The 19,939-nt window shown below is 38.1% G+C and overlaps 1 protein-coding gene across 1 annotated transcript in view; it reads left to right on the top strand.

The window, feature by feature from the left end:
* The window catches only part of AKAP6 (A-kinase anchoring protein 6), a 227,249-nt gene extending 208,098 nt beyond the window's left edge, over nucleotides 1-19,151 (top strand). Inside the window, exon 12 of the mRNA XM_035902044.1 lies at nucleotides 15,720-19,151. Coding sequence (XP_035757937.1) covers nucleotides 15,720-19,151 — 3,432 coding nt within the window. The remainder of the gene's footprint in view (nucleotides 1-15,719) is intronic.
* The last annotated feature ends 788 nt before the right edge of the window (nucleotides 19,152-19,939 follow it).

The following is a 19,939-nucleotide window of genomic DNA, read 5'->3' as shown; positions in this document are numbered from 1 at the left end:
AACATATCTGTTTTATGGAGCAGACAATCTCTTTTCTTATTCAACAGAGAGGGCTAATTATTGAAGGGACAGTATTAATCATGCTTTTAAAATGGAGATTTTGAGCTAAGGCAATTTGGGTTAAGGTGCTGTAATTCTCACATTGTCCTGAAAATGTATGAAATATTCATTTGTCTCATCACTAAGTTCACTACTATGCTTCATGAAAAAAAAATTATTTTTATTTCTCTTGTTCTCCTGAGTCATCCCATGTGTACACTACACTGTATGTCCAGCAAAACCCTCATCTGTATTGGCTTGAAAGTATGCTGTACATCCAGCCACATAATTGAAAATAATAAGGCCACAATAAATGGGATGGCCTTGGGGTATAACACCCAAGGGATTCAATTGGTGTCGCTTTGCATGAATGTCCATGCATCATGGTAATTGAGGTAACATAACCAATTACCACATTTTAATTAGAGTTGTAAGGACTTGGGAAAATCTGCAATGGTGAGACAGCTCACTTTAAAAAAAAAAAAAAAAAAAAAAAAAAAAAAAAAAAAGCACCTCTCTCTTTTCCATAAGCTTGTTTCTTAGGAGGTAAAGAGCCTGCTTAAAGCTCTGTTTAGGATTTTTTCCAACTTCCTCTCGGTTTCATTCTTTATATGCATTTTGAAAAACAAGTTGTTTAAAAATACTATGTTGCTTCTGATCTGGTATCTTTATTTATCAGTTTCTGTGATGCTTTCTGGAAGAGAAAAAGAGTTTTTAATAATGCTAGGCATGGTGTCTCCCCTTCACTTCTCTATATTTAATTCATTAGTGCAATATTTTTTCAAGTCATGGACTGACACTTGTTCTAAGCTTTAAAAAAAAAAAAAACTATGAAAAAACTCCCTTCAGAGGTAAAAAATTAATTTATCACTGTTCAGTTGTTTGTTAGCTTCACTAAACAAAAACTTCCTTTCTAAAAGATTCTTATTTATCACAAGCCATTATTTTGTAAGGTGGGATCTAGCTAAATATCTTGCACAAAATTTAGAAGTTCATCAGAAGTGCCTAATACAGCAAAGTACTGAGTGATGATTAATTTAATTGGCTGAGGAGGGCGCCCTACATGTTGTAAAGTGCTGAACACCTATTGCATGATCTAGCCCTCGCAAAGTAATTATTTAGTGACTTGTGTTTGAACCTTTACAAATTGGTTTATTTTCATTATCTATCACAAGTCATTTCTGTTTTGATATTGGACCTCTTCGTTGCGTAGCTTATGACAGTACAATCTTGATTGCTTGTATTTGTTTGTGTCAGTCATCTTTTACTCATATTTCAACACTGAAGATTGCTCACTTTGGTGCTTCCTTAAAATAAGGTGTTTTAAAGTGAATGGATATTTGATTGTAGAGTCCGTGATCTGATGCACCATCCTTGCACTTGAGGTGCATGTGGTTTTGACCTTCTGGGCTGCATTGCGTGCCTGATTTGTGCCATGGAATAATTATCTGTAGGATCTAAAAGAAAGTTATGTAAATGTTGAACATAGGTCTAAATTTTTCTTGGACTTTAATTGAAGACAGGTGATACGCCCCACATTATTGCAAGGAATTCTGCATTTCTTATAATTTTCTTGAGGACCATCCATAGTTATGATGGCAGCCATCACGGCAGTATACAGTCTAGATGATCTCACAAAACTAAAGTCGGTAAGATCCTTCTTGTTGAGCAGATCTTGGTAAAAAATCACAGACTCGGTGGAGTTCAGTCAAAATTAATTAAAAATTCAGATAAATGCTGTGTTATATTCTTGAGAAAATCTCCTGAGTGGTCACCTGCAGTGGCAGCTTTTTAGAGTAAATAGAAAGGAAAAAGAATACATTTAAGTCTTTCCACAGAGGTCTCTTCGCTATCCTCACAGACTGCAAAACTTTCTGTCACAACTAACAGTTTAGGGCAACAATCCAGAGGTGAAATACTCCATGCGACGTTACCAATCTGCTAAATTATTCAGCTCCTTCCCTCACCTCTGGCAGATGTCATGTTTTGCCATGGCTTTGTAAAATTATAGGAAGCCCAAAGGGTATATTCAAACTCATAACCCCAGGCAAACTGGAACAAATTCTAGTCCTCTGAGAGAACAAGCCCTCAGAGGTGTTCATCTGATCTCACTGCCACCAAGCCATACTTCTAGCTGTTGCTCTAATTTTAATCACTTTATGGGACTCTTTAGTTGTTGGTTGGATTAGGCAAGGAGAGACTAATGGTTAATCCAGACTCCAGAGACTAAGGGAGCCCTATTTCACAATCTCTGTTAAACCATAGTAAACTTGAGCTCTCCCCCTGGAGAGGATGGAAAATAAAGGTACATATTCCTGAACTTTCTCCAGCGTCCCAGAAGATGATTTGGGATTAGGCTGAACATTTAAGGGTGAGAGTTCTACCTTGTTGCTTGTGTGTGAGCTTTGTTTTTTTCTGTTAATGAAAAGGGAGCACTGCATAGAAAGTCTTCATGTGTAGCACAGTTTCAGTAAGGAGAATGCTGGGAATAGGCTTTTCTGTGGAGCTTCCTTCAGCGCCCCATAAGGTGAACCACCTGGAGCAGAAAGAGTACTTCAGTATTCTTTCTCTTTCAGTCCTTTTCTCTGCACTGAAATTTCCAGACATAAAACATTTCCTGCTCGTGTTATAGAATCATAGAATGTTTTGGGTTGGAAGGGACCCCTAGAGGTCATCTAGTCCAACCCCCCTGCAGTGAGCAGGGACACCGCTAACTAGATCAGGTTGCTCAGAGCCCCGTCCAACCTGGCCTTGAATGTTTCCAGGAATGGGGCCTCTACTACCTCTCTGGGCAACCCGTTCCAATGTTTCACTACCCTCACTGTAAAGAATTTCTCCCTTATATCCAGTCTAAACCTACCCTGGTTTTTAGTTTTCCCCATCTTTCCTATAGGCCCCCTTTAAGTACTGAATGCTGCAATCAGGTCTCCCCGCAGCCTTCTCTTCTCCAGGCTGAACAAGCCCAACTCCCTCAGCCTGTCCTCATAGGAGAGGTGCTCCAGCCCTCAGATCATTTTTGTAGCCCTCCTCTGGACTCGCTCTAACACTTCCATGTCCTTCTTGTGCTGAGGGCTCCAGAGCTGGACGCAGTACTCCAGGTGAGGCCTCACCAGAGCAGCGTAGAGGGGCAGAATCACGTCCCTCGACCTGCTGGCCACACTTCTCTTGATGTTGATGGTGTTGATTACATATGAATTTGTAGTTTCCAGTATAATGAAACCTACAGGAACATTTCTTGTAGCTTGTTCACCCACAGTCCTCCAGTAGCAGATTTCAATCACCCTTCTCCTCCAGTGGAGTGAATATTCTTCTTTTGAGATGCATGTTCCTCTTCTGTGACTCCCCGTTAATTCTGCAGGCACATCTCGTTTCTTTGCCCTCTCCGGGGTACCCAACAAACTTTGTAACATGAGAGGTGAAAGTTACTTTTTTGTTGGTGGCGTGAACAGAGGAAGATAAATGAAATTGCATTAAAAGTAAAGAGTTATTTTAATGAGAAAATCAATTGCTGCAATACTTAATTACTGCAAGCCTCCTTTGATTTTTTTGTTTCCTTGACAAAGCACACATTTCTGTGCAGTATTTGAAATTTACTTGCTTTTTTAGAAGACAGGGTTCTTTATGAGACTGGGAATGCTTCATAATGACTGACCATGGTTTTAAACAAAAGGGCTACAAAAGCAAAATAAATAAAGTATAACTTTCCCAGTATTAGTTTTACACCAAACATGGTTGTTTGATCATGCATAACTGCTGTCCACAGCTCATACCGCAGTGACAAACTGACTTCAGGTATTCAAGGCAGAAAATATCATGACCACAGTGTTACAGGAGTAGGCTCCTGGTGTTATAAAGATCTCAAACAATAGTGTCTGAATTGGGTATAAAATACCCTGTCTGTACTAATGGTTTTTAGTAGTATCCTGTAAGCAGTCTGTTTCAGTGACTGACAAGTCTTCTCTTTAAGTCTCCAATACTTCGAATTTTTTTTTCTCTATTATGCTCTATTATATTAGGGGAAGAAAGACATAAACTGATTGGCTCAGCACCACAAATTTTTTTATATACATCTATATTTATTTATGTTTAAAAAGGATTACTTCTTTGGATTTCTTTTATATTCCTTTTCTGGTTAATGCAGTTTTAATCTGTTCAAATGTATAAATTCAGAGAGAGGGAAAATTGACATATTTTAAAGTTGCTTAAACTGTTGTATCTCAGGAACTTTCAAGGCTGGTCGGTGGTGCCGTGTTACCCAGTGAGAAGCTGGAAATCTTTTCTTTTGGGGATATACAAAGCTTCTGTGTTCATCCATGCAGCCGGAAGATACTTCTGTTTCTCAGCTGTCTACTGGCACTCTGTGTTTCAGACCGGCGCTGCTTTGGAGTTGGGGGAGGGAATTTCAGAGGTGGTAGAAAGTTGGTAATACTTCTCTGCTGATCTGATTTTTTTAAGTGATTGCTGTTTACAAACCCTTGAGAGATTTCGAGTGCCAGCGAGGCCTTCAAAAGTGCCAGTTTATCACATGGCTCTCTAATTTAGCATATGATCATGAAAACACTGTCTCACGGGTAATAGCATTTGACCCTCATTGCTGGTGTACCTAACATTCTTAATTTCTTTGCATTTGTAGATAACTACAATATTAGTAAACTGACGTGCCACGATTCTTTAAAATAAATATTCAGCAAGTAATTACAAAAAATCAGGTTCAGGGACAGCAGAATTCAGTCTTATAAAATCTAGAAATGTGAGCTAACTTTATAATGGGAAAAGTCAACGTCACAGTAGCAGGTTTTGGTCTTTATAGCATGGTGGCGTATATTCTACCGACCATCTGTCAATCTATTTGTTTTTGATTCTCTGCTGCAAACTAAATAATGGTCAGAACAGTGTGAGTAAAGGACTTTCCACAGCTTTGATAAAAAGACATTCCCTGTTCCTGAAGTGTTCATTAGAACTGTAGGATGCGTAAAATCTTCAAGTGAATTCTCAGGAATAATCAGTTTTAGTAGGAAAATATGTAATATTCAGAAATTGGAAATCTGATGTTTCCAATGGATGCAGATGCTGGAAGAAGGGTCAAACACCATTTAAATGACAAAAATAATGCATTAAAAAAGAAAGAGAAAAAACGGCTAGGTTTTTATTTTCAAGGACAGAAGTCTTATTTCAAAAGAACTCACCTCCTATTTAGGCACTTAAGTATAGGGCCAGATATTTACAAGTGCTCAGCAGATAGCGACTCTCATTGCAGTGCATTGTGTTCAGATTACGGGATGAAGTCAGGGTTTTATTCAGATGCCTAATATCCACTAATCATAAGATCATGACTCAGGCCAGCATTGTTTAAAAAATTAGAGTTAAGGGAAATACAAAAGTCACAAACTTGTGATTTTTTAATTACTTTAATGACTTGTTGCACTGCATCTCTAATGACCCCAGTTCTGCAAGGAATGGGATATGAGTGTAATTGAAGCTAATTTTCTGATATTTTGTTTCAAGAGTTCTCAAACAAAATAATTTTTAGAAAGAGAGGAAGAAACCTTATTTTCTAACAGCTTGTGCAGCAGTTATTTCCATCTTACAAGGGTCTTCCATGTTGGATGATGGGGTCCCAATCCTTCAGCCATTATGGAAATGTATTTGCAGGATCTTCAGTAAATATATGCATAATCAGTGTTTCATTGTTCAATATTATAGGATGTTCTAGGAGCTGCATCAGCTGTAAGCAGACAGGAATACAATAAAAGACTATTTAAAAATGCATGAAAATAAATAAGGTACAATTATTCACTCATTTTCGTAACACACAAAGTAAAAGGTACCCAATGAATTTATCAGGCAGGAGAATTAAAAGAATCAAAAGGGAATAGTATTTTTATGCAGCGCATAATAAAACTGAAACTTGTTCCTACAGGATGTTGTGGATAGCAAAAATACAAATGAGTTCAGTAAGCAATTAGACAAATTAATGGAGGAGACATCAATTAATGCTTATTAAATTCCAACTCTGAAAGTCCCCTCAGACTAGCTTCTCAAATTTGGGATGGCAGCTGCTATACCATTCTATGTGTTTGAGGATTTTTTTAACTTTTCCATAAACATTCACTACTGGTCACTGCAGGAGATGGACTCAGCTGAATGGTCTGTTCATCTCACCCGAAATGACAGATGTTTTTGAAAGCACATGAACTTGCAGATCCGAAGGCCTACCTATACTGTGGTTTTATGTATAGCAAAGAAGTTTTAAGGAATGGCTAAAGGGTTTTCATTGTATCTGGTTTTTTCACTATTTCCAAAGACTGGGATGTGGTCATTTAGGTAGTCTGCTTTCACCAGAAGAAAACTTTGAAAAATGTACCTACTTAACATTTTTTAAGCTATTTTTAGCACATGTTTCTGTAAAATCTACAGAAAATATAATGCATACATCTACTTAATATTTAAATATGTACATACATTTATATGTCAGAGGTACTATAGTACACATTAAATAATAAAATGTAAATTGTTAGCAATGATGATCTGAATTTCATTTCTTCTTACATATAAGACATTTGTGTCATCGTTGTAACTCTAATCCATATTCAGGTCTTCCTGTTTGGTGCGCAGTAATATGTAAATTACCTAGCCAGCTGCATTAAGCAGTGTTTGTTTATTCTATTTCTTTTGGCATAGCATATAACTGAATTTCTGCCAAAAATGTGGCTGCTTCAGGGAACACTGTTCGAGTAGAAGGAAGTTTTGAAAGGAAACACACATCATAAGTCTTTACGCTGCAAAACAGTAAAATCAAAACGAACTTTTGTTCATGAAAATATCTGTATTAATGTAAAATAATGGGCTTGTAAAATACGATGAACGAACTGAATCTTTTTAGAACGCTCTGTTTACATTGGCTTTGTAAACAAGAATACAATGCTCAGAGGCAGTGATTTTTTCATACACGGGAAGGGTGACTAAAACCAGCGAAACGTGAAAATGGAAAGTTTAAGAGAAATTATTTTAAAATGGCATATTAATCTCCCCTAACACATAGCATTTAAATGCATTTAAATTTAGAAAGCGGTGAAGTTTGAGTGTTAAAAAAATTGCATTAATGATGCATAGAGCTATCTACTTATGCTGGCAGTCCTTTCAGTCTTCTAGTCTGACACTTCCTTTTTTACCCAGCCAGCTAATTTCCCCTCTTTTGTGAGGAGTAACTGTTTTCACACTAGTGCTTACCCAGCAAGCCTCCTCATTGTTTCATGGTTAATTATCTTCTTGAGCTTCACCTTCTCGAGTGAAGGGATAAAGACTGGGCCTCCCCACAGCTCTAATGAAAGCTAGGTCTTAGAGATGCACGGTGTGAATAAATGCAGCGTCTGATCTACCAACATAATGAATGAGTTCCTAAACTTTATGGAGCCGCAGCTCATCCAGCAGGTTTACTGAACAAGGCAGAAAGATGCTTTATTTTAAAAATCCTTTTTTATTTTTAAAAGGGGGCAGGAATATTGCTTCGGTGTAAAACCAAATACCATAAACTGTTCCAAAATCTCTAAGCGTTACACAAAAGATGCATGTCAAACATTCTGTTGCAGTACAGACCTGAGCTGCTACATAAAACACTTCGAGCTCTATGCTTGAAAGTTATACATTAACAACACTTACACTAATAATGTTAATACTAGTAGCCCTGTGCCCCTCAGTTATTACACCACTTTGTAAACTCTTAGTACTTATTGGGCTTTTTGTGCCTCACCAGTACTGAAAATAGCTGTTGTGGGTAGACTTAAATCTTCTGTTTATGTTCCGATTTGGCCCAAGTTTAAACTGTGTAGCATTTAAAATAAACTCTCCTGTAATAGAAGAAAGTTGAACAATGGCAATAGTGGGTTTGTAGTATTGAGGTACTCCCATTGTGATTTTGTACTCCGTTACTTTGTCTTCTTCTAAGTGAATTTCTACAATGTCTGCTTGTATTAAGTCATTTCTCAAGTGACCAAACCAAAATGTGCATATAACACTGGTACTTGAGACATTGCAGAGGATCTATTTGACACGCTAGGTTAGACTGTAAATTCCAAGCCTTTTTTTCCAGCTGGCTCCAGGGCTGTTTTGGCATCTATTATGTACAGAGAAAACTATAAACAAACACTTATCAGAGACGGAGACAAGAAAAAAAATCTGGAAGTTCAAGGATGAGATGTTCTTAGCAAAAGAACTCTGCCCAGGGACCTCTTATACTTGGAGATAAGGCCAGTGTTTCTATTTTGCAACATTTGAAAAGCAGCTCTTCTTAGATATAAGCTGTGTAATGGCAAGGAGCAGTTATATTGTTGTAGCCTCAAGGTGCTTACCATTGTAATTTTGATTCATCACCAGGAGAACTCTCTGCCACTTATTGACAGCCGTGGTGTTTAACTTAACACTTGGAAATCCATAGGTAGGCAGACTGTGCAAGTAGTTATAATATGCAGCATTCCTCTAGCCTTTGACTTCACAATACTTGCTTATTGACTCCCCTCTAGTCAATATCCCAAATTTACAGATGGTGAATCAATGACTTCAGGAAGTGCCTGAACTGAGATTGCAAAGAAATTGTGTTGAAAATTTAAATAGGGGGAAAAAAGAGGCCGTTCTCTTTGATAACAAGAATTAGGCTAAATTTGGTAGTCTCTCAACTGCTTCATGAGGAGGAGAAACTGATGATAGAGCCAGATATTCTTCATGCAGTCCTGTTATTCATAAATAATAGATAAAGTCTCCCTTTCCAGTATACGGGAAGAATTTTTATTTAGAAATTCAAGCCTCTCTCCTCCAGCTCTCAGTGAGAAAACTTTCTTTCTAGGTTTCTCCTAAGGTCAAGCTCCCAAGGGCTTATGTCTTATTCTTTTGTACCTTATATCTATCTGTTTCTATGGTGATTCTCACTCTTTAGTGTTTCTCACAAACACTCATTTCTGCTGAAACAAAGCTCTTAAAAAGTCTGTGATTCCAGGTGTCCTGATGTGCCTGTTGTAGGTTGGAGATGGCTATTGTGTCTACTGAGTCCATTTATAGCGTCCACTGAGTTGTTCCAGTTTAACTGAGAGTACACCATTAAAGGAGTACTGGTTCCAATGTAAATGATACTAAATTCAAAGTATTCTTAACTGATATGCAGACTTCTTAGCTAGTACAAAGACAAAACAATAGTGATTTTATTATGTCACCATAGCTTTGCTAGTACAACTTTGTTCATGAGCATCTGAATGCGGAATGCAACTGATTTGCTATCAATACGGGCGGGCATACCAGTGAAAAATTGTGCTGAAGTTCTGCAGTATAGACACACAATAGTTAAACCTATTTAAGCATGGCCAGTTCTGCAGATTTCCTGGTTTTGGTGGATTTTTTTTGTCTTGACCATTAAGACTGATCTTCGGATTGGGTCAAATTATGAGTCTTGGCAAGGATGAACTCCCACCAACTTGCATGGGCATGTATCTGAGGTAGAATGCCAGGATTTTCTCTTTTCTGAACTAGGTGTGTATGGCAAAATTTTAGGTTTGGGTAAAGTTAGGAATGTTTTTCTAAGAGTTCCATAAAAAGCTTGTGTTGGATTCTTGCACAAAGAAAATCATATATTCCTCTGAAGTAAAGGTGAGACTGAAATGACATTCAAGGGTGAAAAATCCTGTCATGTAACCTCTTGACAGATGAAAAGAAAACTACAAAGCAGCAAAACCAACAGTCAGTAAAATATGCCATGTAGACAGGTTTTCTCATCACAAAAAAAGCAAAAAAAAAAGCCCAAATACACAACTTGGAATATAGGTCTGGGGTTGTAAACCTATTTGGATGACAATATGATTCGATATAAAAATGTTATAGATGTTCTTCTGCTCTCTAGTAACATTTAAAGGGCTTCTTCAGCAAATGAGAACCAGAGATGTTAGAAAGCCATATGAGGATATGGTGGCAAAAAAGGAAGCTGCTGCTTCCACAGAGGCTGGAAAATGGGTAACGGGTTAGCAGTGATACCCTGGGCACGGTGCAGGGACTAACCATGTCGAGTCCCTGCTTCTGCCTTGATCTGTGATAGAAGTTAGTTCCTGCAGGCCTTCTGCTGACATGGCTCACCTTCTATTCCAGCCTGGTTTGTCCGCACTAAGTGGTGTATGGTGGAGGGGCTGGAGCCTTTCACTTTCTTTTGGCAATCTGGTACTGCAGGCAGCTTACCAAGAAAGTTAGAAGACCCTCATAGGATTCATGTGCAGGCATGACTGACCCCTGAGGGTTACCTAGCATCATCAAGTGACATTTAAATAGCAGAAGAATGGTTAGAGAATGGCCAATTTTTCTGACTTTTTATTACACTTCTACTACTGGTAGGGTCTAATAGTTTTCAGCTGGGCATCCTCTAAATATGCCACTGCAGTTATTAGAAGATGTGCCCACAAACCCAATACAATGATAAAGAAAATTATCAGTTTTAAAACCTGAATATGACAGCCGTACCCTCTAGCCTTTTATTTCTGAGCATTATCAGAGAACTTCAAGCATTGTCATAAACACAGGTACCTGAGCAATGGTGGAACCTCAGCTGTTCCCATCAGACCCAGCCTGCACTGAGACTCTTGCAGGTGACACCTGTGACTGCAGAGAGCAGAGGTGAAGTCAGCGTCCTTCCTGTAGTACAGGAATCTGTACGTACAACCCCTCATGTAGGACCCTGGCAATATCTGTAAGCATCCATAACGCCTAACAGAAAAGCACAAGTTCTGCATGTGCGGATGACACAAGAGAAAGTATGAACCACAGTTTTGGATCTTACTTTCTCAGGGAATAAACATGTACCTTCTTCTTTTAACTGCAATTATAACAAATATGTGTGCTCATGATCAGTTTGTCTAGTGATCTGTGATAAAACGTACTGCTTCCATGTATAGGGCCACAAAAACAATCCGAGGGCTGGAGCACCTCTCCTATGAGGACAGGCTGAGAGAGTTGGGGCTGTTCAGCCTGGAGAAGAGAAGGCTGTGGAGAGACCTTATTGTGGCATTCAGTACTTAAAAGGAGCCTATAGGAAAGATGGGAACAATCTTTTTAGCAAGGCCAGCTGTGACAGGACAAGGGATAATGGTTTTAAACTAAAGGAGGATAGGTTTAGGCTGGATATAAGGAAGAAATTTTTTTACAGTGAGGGTGGTGAAACACTGGGAGGGGTTGCCCAGAGAGGTAGCGGAGGCTTCATCCCTGGAAACATTCAAGGCCAGGTTGGATGGGGCTCTGAGCAACCTGATCTAGTTAGCGGTGTCCCTGCTCACTGCAGGGGGGTTGGGCTAGATGACCTCTAAAGGTCCCTTCCAACCATTCTATTCTATGATTCTATTATTCTGTGATTCTATTTTGAGACCATATTGTAATGTGCAGGTCACTTCAGTATTATGCACATGGAATATTATGCATATGCTTATGCATATTAAAACATTGGTGTTGGGAAATGGGGACAGTTTTCTTGTTGGCTGTCGTATAGGGAACCCCATTTAGAAAATGAACTTATGTGAAGCAGAGGTGAAGTGGGTACTGTACACATGACTATTTCCCGCAGCAGAAGTACTTGGCATGCTTGCATTTTTCAAAAGACAAAATCATGTTTGTCTTCCTTGAATGTGCACACATTCCTGGAGATGGGGGATGGTTTTCTTTCTTTTTCTTTTTCCCCTGGCCCCTAAGTGCAGTTGAATTTGGATAATTTGTCCACAGCAACTGAAGGATATGTTGCAGGGGAGGGAGGAACAGAGTTTGTATTTATTATTGTAAAAGCTCTTTTTTTCATGTTAATTCCTTTAAAAAAATATAATGGTACGTAGGGGTTACATTACAGGCCTGTTTCACCAACACAAAGTATCTGCACTGGAGTAGTACATGCAAATGAAGCCGAAACAGAGAATCATTGTTTAATAAAATTTGCTGCAGAAAAAGCAAAACTATCTGTGTTTTAGTAAAGGAAACAAATGAAAAAATGCATTTCTGAGGTTTTTCCTTAAAGAGCACTGGGGTTGAGAAAATGTCCTTATTTCTCTTAATAATCTTATTTCTTCCCATTAAGATTTTTAGCAGATTAACTGTTTAACCATTAAACAACAACCCTACAAGCGTTTAAGTGCACACCTAACTTTGATCACATGAGTTATCCCGCTGAAATGGGAACACTGTCCTGAGCAAAATAGTTCAGGGTTCAAACTATGAATAGCCAAATTCCTTAAAGTAGGACTTGCAAATACATTCGAATGAATTCAACCTTTCACTCTTCTGAGACTGTAATTTAATTGATTCTTGGCTTAGTTAGAAACTTTTCGTGCAACAGTAAATGCTTCCTAAGTGTTGTTTATCTAGTTGTAATATTTTTAAAATAGGAATATGCATAATATTGCACATCTTTTCGTTCTTATTGCATTGTTAGTTTTTACTTGCTTGGTCAAAACTATTTGCCTTCTTTTACTATGAACCATGTGACCATTGAGATCTACTTTGTCTGTTCTTGGTAAGGGCTGCCAATGTAGCTGATAACCACTGAAGTTGTACTGGTAGGTTTCTTCAAAGGAGATGATGCTTATAAGAACAGTACTAATTCACTAATATCAATTCAGTCAGTTCCTTGGACAGAGAAAGCTATGCTGGTAAAATGATCATATCTACATAAGGGCCTTTGGAATTACAGCTGTGACAATCAGAAGAAAAAAAATATGATCAAATCCCTTACCGTCATAGCTATGCCTCCAAAACTTCTGAGTACATATCAGGTCTCAGAAAAGCATGTGCATTTGAAGAATAAAAAATAGGCTTTGAAGTAAGGAGCACTCAGTGAAGATGAATGAGCTGAGGTCACAACTCTACATGTTTTATTGTTTTAGTCCATCTGACTTGCAGAACAAACAAGGCAGCCAAGCGCTGATTTATAGGGGGAAGGTTATCTTCCTGACCAATAAGGACCAAATGTTTTGGTTTTGAGAAACAAAATCAGATTCTATGGAACATAAAATCCTTGGAACCTGCTGCTGATTTCCTGCCTTCGGGAATTTCTTTTTGCAGCTGGCAGAAGCTTAAAACAGTAAAATTGTGCGGTTTAGGAAGCTTTTCACAGCAATGTCTTCCTAGTGCTAAGTATGACAGAGTCGTAAAGCATGCCACAGAGAAAATGAGCAATTGTAGCTGATTTCTTGTTTAATTTAACAGGTTTTCAAACTAAGTTAATTTAATTATTGTCATTCTCTTGGATCAGTTTTTACCTGCAGGTTGGTTAAGGGTCAGCTACAGGTGAGAAACTGGGTCCAACTAAGTACCAACCAGGAGCCATTACGAAAACATGGAAAACTGGCAAATCCAAATATAGATTTCTGAACTCCACAATGTACAGAACTGCTCTGATAGCCTTAGTTGTCTAGAAAATTAGTGTTTTCATGGAAATCTAATATTTAAGCTACCGCTAGCCAATATCGCACAGAGGAAAAAAAAGAAAAAGGACTCTATCAAATTTACTCCATAAAAGCTTTGGGGTAGGTAGATCCACAGAGACTCTAGCCTTCAACATTAATTATGACAGATTCTCAAAATCCCAAAAGCCTCCTAACCTGCCAAGGAGGAAAAAATTCTTTGGCACCCATATTTCTGCCCATGATTATTTGAGATATCTTAACACACCTGCAGTACTCAGGGACCTACCTTACAACCAAGCCCACTGAAGCATGAGCACATCTTACATGGAGAATGTCTTGGTTTATTAAATATATTAATAATCATTTTTTTTTGAACGGTGGATAGCTACTTTGCTCAGTTTAGAGAAAATAATTCTTCTTAATGTTAGCTGAGTGTTTTAGCCATTGGTCTGGTGGACATACTGGGATGGGATAGCCTTGTGTCTTGCACAGAAACAGTGCCACCTATATCCATAATTAAATAGACACTGGAGCAGGGATTTGGACCTATCTGTGGCTCTCACCAATGCTGAACACTACATTGCAGAATAAAATTTTCCTCGTCTATCTATGACCCAATTAATATTTAATTGTTTTAGGCAAAATGAAACAGGAGAAACAGGCTTCTTTTCAGAACAGCGTGTAGGTAGGACTTCTCCTGAGAGAATGGGAACCTGGTTCATGTGTCTTACGCTCAGTCTGACAAAGTGTCTCATGCCCAAAATCAGTGCCCTGACTATTGAGCTGTTGGAGAACATCCCATAATTTCTCACAAAAGGGCTGAGCAGCTTTAGTTCCTACTTCAAAAAGAGAGTTCCCAGCTGAGAATTGCAGTCAGAGATATGTGCCTTCCCCTTCACAATTAACCTTGGCCGAGTCTTGATGAATCTAAGTCAGTAACTAAGTTGTGTACAACTGCACGTCATTGGACTAGAGCCTCATTTTATCTCCTTGTATTTCTGTAACTTTGTAAGTTTGTGTGATTTAGATTGCTGTTGGCGTGTGATCAGTGCTGTGTTTGAAAAACAAAACTTGCTCCAAGAAAGCTCAAGAGAGTGAGAGATCATAGTTGAAAGTTTTTTTAGAAAAAGTGCTTGTTTTTCTGGATACAGTGATCATTGTTCAGCTGTTAAGATGATTTAAACTAAACAATTCTACATTAGTTAACAGTTCTGTTGCACGACTTATTGTATAAGCAAAGTCTTCCCTAAAATGGAGGCCTCTCAATACATAGAAAAATAAAGTAAAATTAATTTGTGCTCAAAGAACTAGGCCCAAAATCAGCGACCACTTCTGTCTTATTTTGAGGGGTTTAAGGTGAGTCCGTGCTGTTGGCCCCTTGACACATCACATTTGAGTGAGAAATGTTGTCAAGGTGTTCTTCCTCTCCCATACGTGTTCCTAGAAGGAACAATTCTTGGTATTATATGTTCTGAGTCATAATAGCAAATGTTACTGGAAAGTTACAAAAGTCTTGAAAAAAGCAAACTAAGTTTAGCTCAATTATTTATCATCCCTTTCCCAGAGAAAGGTGTCAGCACAGACAATATTTGAAATTCATGTAGTATTTGGTTAGACTGATTGATTGTTCTTATAGCTGAAGATATTAACATTCATTAGTCTGTCTTACTGGTCATTAGTACTGCCTTTATCATCAAGTAAAGAATAAATAGAAATTCTGATAAAAATTCAAGTCTTGTGGTTTCCAGTGCGTTAGGTCTGTTGTTTTAAGGCTGGCAACACAAAAGTGTGCTATAAACATTTCAAAAGTCCTCTAATAAATCCTTTGTGTCTTAACTCTTTTAAACTTAAGCAGGCTAAGAGACATTCTCATATATCCAACACAATAAAGTGTTAATCACATGGTTTTTACTAACACCCTAACACACTCCTCCTATGTGATTCTGCAGAATGGTTAAAACTTGTTACATACAAAATGACTAACCACAATTAACCTCTATTAAAGGAAAGTCAAATTTCTGTATTACAGTTTGACGGCAAATAAGGGAAAAAAAACCCTTAGTTGACTAAGAAATGTGCAGAATTTAATAGGTTTCATTTAAATTGATCATTTTAATGGTACACAAAACATAACAAAATTAAAAGCCTATTAGTGATCATTGTTCCAAAAATGCACTTTACTGCCATTAATCTGTGTATATGATTTCAGTGAAACACATTTAAAGTGCAGCTGTAAATATTTTTAATCTTTGCCTTTTTTTTTTACAGGAGCCTCTGAACGTTATTGATCCCAGTTTGATGGATCTAAATGGTCCAAGTGAAGATGCACTAGAATGGGACGAAACTGACATAAGTAATAAGCTGATCAGTATTCATGAAGACTTAAGTGAACCTGATCAGGAACTCAAGAAGGATGATCTAAGCCAGAAACCTGCTTCAGGAGAATGTTGTGATAATGATGTGAATGAAGACGAAAGTATCAGTGATCGTGGAAGTCTTCTTTATTGTCCCAGCATTACTTCCCCTCCAAATCCTCACGTCTATCAGGTCTATAGTCTTCATAATATTGAATTATCAGAAAAAAAACACATGCCTTTTTTGAAAAAAACATCAAAACTCTCCAGTATAACACAGTCTAATATTTTAAACAAAAGTCTGAGTAAAGACTCGTCATTTTCATCTACCAAATCCCTGCCAGACTTAATAGGGGGGACCACACTAACAAAACCATATAACTATATGTATCAGAGTGGAAACATAAGCAGGCATTCTGAGAGTGAAAGTGGGATAGTGAGTGAATGTGATACAGAAACTACAAATAATTCAGAAATTTTTTTGCTAAATGATATTGAAAGCACTCGGAGTAATCCTGAAATTGGGCATGCAGACACTCAAGTGGATGATATAGTTGATGTAATAAAACAAAAAATAAAGCAAGATGAAGAAGACCATGCTAGTCTCTCAGATGATTTCCAGTTGGCACCTTCTGCGTGTTGTGGAAGTGAAAATGATGAGGATTTGGACAGTATTACCATGTGTAACCCCGCTTGTCTAGAAGAATTGCAAGGAAAACATGATGTGTTTACGTTTTATGATTACTCATATCTTCAAGGCTCCAAATTCAAATTACCAGTGATAATGAAACAATCACAAACTGAAAAAACACATACAGAGGACAGTTTGTTTCATGGGTTTTGTTTTGATAAAATACCTGGTAAGTCTGAACATAAGCCTGGAGAGTCACAACCGGATGGGTTCATTCATGATCATCCTCTGGCAAGCATCCCTGGAGACTCAGATCCCAATTCCTATAAATCTGCAGAAACTGTAAGAAAATTAACTGTTACAGAGAATACAAGACAGGTTTCAACTTTATCTCGTAGTTCTTCGTTAGAATCTCTGTCTGTAGTAGGTGATTTGTTCAGCTCAGGTATTTTTAAAAGTGGAGACGGTCTTCAGCGAAGCACCTCTTTGGAGAGCTGGCTGACTTCCTACAAAAGCAATGAAGATCTTTTTAGTCATCATGGCTCAGGAGATATAAGTGCAAGCAGTGATTCTGTTGGAGAGCTCAGCAAAAGGACACTAGATCTTTTGAATCGCTTAGAAAATATCCAGAGTCCTTTAGATCAAAAGATAAAGCGCAGCATCTCTGATATAACACTCCAAAGTAGCTCTCAAAAAATGTCTTTTACTGGACAGCTGTCTCTAGATATTGCATCCTCAATCAATGAAGACTCAGCAGCTTCCCTCACTGAACTCAGCAGCAGTGAGGATCTATCTCTCTGCTCTGAAGACATTGTACTGCACAGAAATAAAATACCAGATTCAAATGCATCATTTAGAAAACATCTTAATAGATCTGTAGCTGATGAGAGCGATGTCAATGTCAGCATGATTGTTAATGTCTCCTGCACTTCTGCTTGTACTGATGATGAAGATGACAGTGATTTGCTTTCAAGTTCCACCCTTACCTTAACTGAGGAAGAGCTAGGTATCAAAGATGAAGATGATGACTCCAGTATAGCAACTGATGAGGATATTTATGAAGAATGCAATTTAATTTCAGGACTTGATTATATAAAAAATGAACTCCAAACTTGGATTAGACCAAAATTTTCTTTGACAAGGGAGAAGAGAAAAAGTAACCTCAGTGATGAAATTCAACGCAGTAAAGTTAGTAATGAGACATCAAAAGCCACAGATACATTAAGCATTGAAACACTATTGAATGGTTCAGTACAGAAAATACCAGAAAATAATGGCAATAGTAAGAATGTACCACGTGATCATGAAAAGGGGACAAAGAGTCACCTGATGAAAGATATCTCTCAGGTTGTGAAGGATCAGCTAGTGGATGATATGGAGAATGGCAATGTTGAAAATACTCTTGGCAGTCAAAAGGAAGGTCTTGTTAGAACATCAGCAACTCCCAAAACTCATGCATCACTTGACGTCAAAGAAGCTGAAAATGAATGTTGTGTCTGTGAAGCATTTACAGACAGTTCAGATGATTCACATATGGATAGCAAGGAGGCTGTTCTGTTGTCAGATGGATCCAGAAACCCTCCAAAAGAATGCCAAAGTCATCTTCAGCCTGATTGTCAGTCTGTTGCTTCCTCTCCTGCTAAAAAGCCTTGTCTTGAATCTTCCTCAGAAATTAATTGTGTAGACATACAAGATACAACTTTACAAGCATCCTTACCTAATGGTCAACAACATAGAATAGACATTACTGAAAAATCTACTGATTGCTGTACGGCCTTGAAATCCAATGAAGCAGAATGTGATGACTCAGCCAATGGTCTTGATTCATGCTGTAACTGTGAATCTGCTGCTTTTGAGAAAAGAAACATGGAAGATGGCTCAGTACACAATTTTGTGAGGGAAATAATAGACATGGCATCAACAGCTTTGAAAAGTAAGTCACAACCTGAATGTGAGTCATCTGCTCCAGCTTCATTAGCACAGATCAAGGAAAAAGTGTTAGAACACTCTCACAGACCCATTCAGCTAAGAAAAGGGGACTTTTATTCTTACCTTTCCCTTTCTTCTCATGATAGTGACTGTGGAGAGGTAATCAAATACATAGAGGAAAAGAGCAGCACTCCTGTGCCACTGGACTTCACAGATGAGAGGGAAAATATTGAATGCTTTTTTGAAGCCTGTCCTGAGGAAGAACGGGTTGAGCAGCAGCAATCAATTTCTAATGGTACTCCTGAAGCACGAGTTGAGCAGCAGCAACCTATTTCTAGCACTATTTCTGAAACATCTCCAGAGCCAGTAGGTGAAGTGACTCTAGAGTCATTAGAAGAAGTTAAAACTTCATCTGAAGGTAGGGATTCATCTTTCCTATGTGATGATGACAGTGATATAAAGGTCCCAAGTCCAAAAAACCAAAGTGCATCAAACAACTTGAAAAATGCTGCTGATGATTTGCTGATTTCAGTTGGGCAAACTGAAGGTTTGGAAAAGAATTCTCCAGAGCTTAGCACTAGAAAGAATAGTACAGGAAAATCTCCTGGAACTGAAGAGCCCAGAGGATGTGTTGCTGCTTCTGAAGAGGCTTCAGCTACAGAGTTTCAGTTAAAGCCTGGCCATTCACAGAAAAAGGATGTTTTACATCAGAACAATAAAACTCTTACTTGTGAAGAAAATCTCCTGAATCTTCATAAGGAAAGACATATAAATATGCACAGATAGAATGTAACCCTCTCCAGGCACGTACATTATCCAAAAAACAGGTATGTACTCTACAAATTGCACATTCATTTTTTTTACCTTTTTTTTTTTTTTTTTTTTTTTACATTTTTGTACAATGAAAGGAGGTGAATCACAATCCAGGGTTTCTGTTTTATGATAGTTCTATATAACTTGTTTTGATTACACTATAATCCCAATTTACATGCCACTGGTCAACAACGCAGTGAATACTGCTTCTTGCCCTTTGGCTTTGCACTAACTGGAGCTGCTCCCTTCCGGAACATATCTGCTATCTTGCAGAACTTGGGAATTCTTCAAATGTAATATTTCTATATCAGACTCCTCTTGTCTCCTCTACTGAGCTGTGGAACCAGAAACTAGCTCTACTCATTGTTCCCCTTCTCCACAGTCAGCGCCTTACAAGGTGTTCAAAAGCACTTGATGAAGCTGAACTTCTGGTTTCACAAGAATTTTGGGTGACTAGTGAGTTGGAGTTCTACAATATTTCCAGACAAGCCATGAAGAATAGCTAAGCAGGCTGAAGAATAAGTAGAGAGACGATAAGTCATCTCTTGATGTCGGTTTACCATGATTTAAGTTCAGTAAGCCATTATTAAGAACACAAATATTACAACACAGTGTTAGGCCAAAAGTTGACGTTACCAAAATAAAAAATCTTTACAAGATCATTAAAGAATATGATGTGAGGGTAATGTAGAATAAAGACCTGAATACCAAAGCAGATGGAAACTGATAGCCACACAGCAGTAATGGAAGCTTCAGTTCTA

This window comes from Egretta garzetta, unplaced genomic scaffold, assembly GCF_000687185.1.
Source record: "Egretta garzetta isolate BGI_Z169 unplaced genomic scaffold, ASM68718v1 scaffold79, whole genome shotgun sequence".
NCBI lineage: Eukaryota > Metazoa > Chordata > Aves > Pelecaniformes > Ardeidae > Egretta > Egretta garzetta.
Note: the sequence above shows the minus strand (reverse complement) of the source record. Positions and strands in the feature narration are given on the sequence as shown.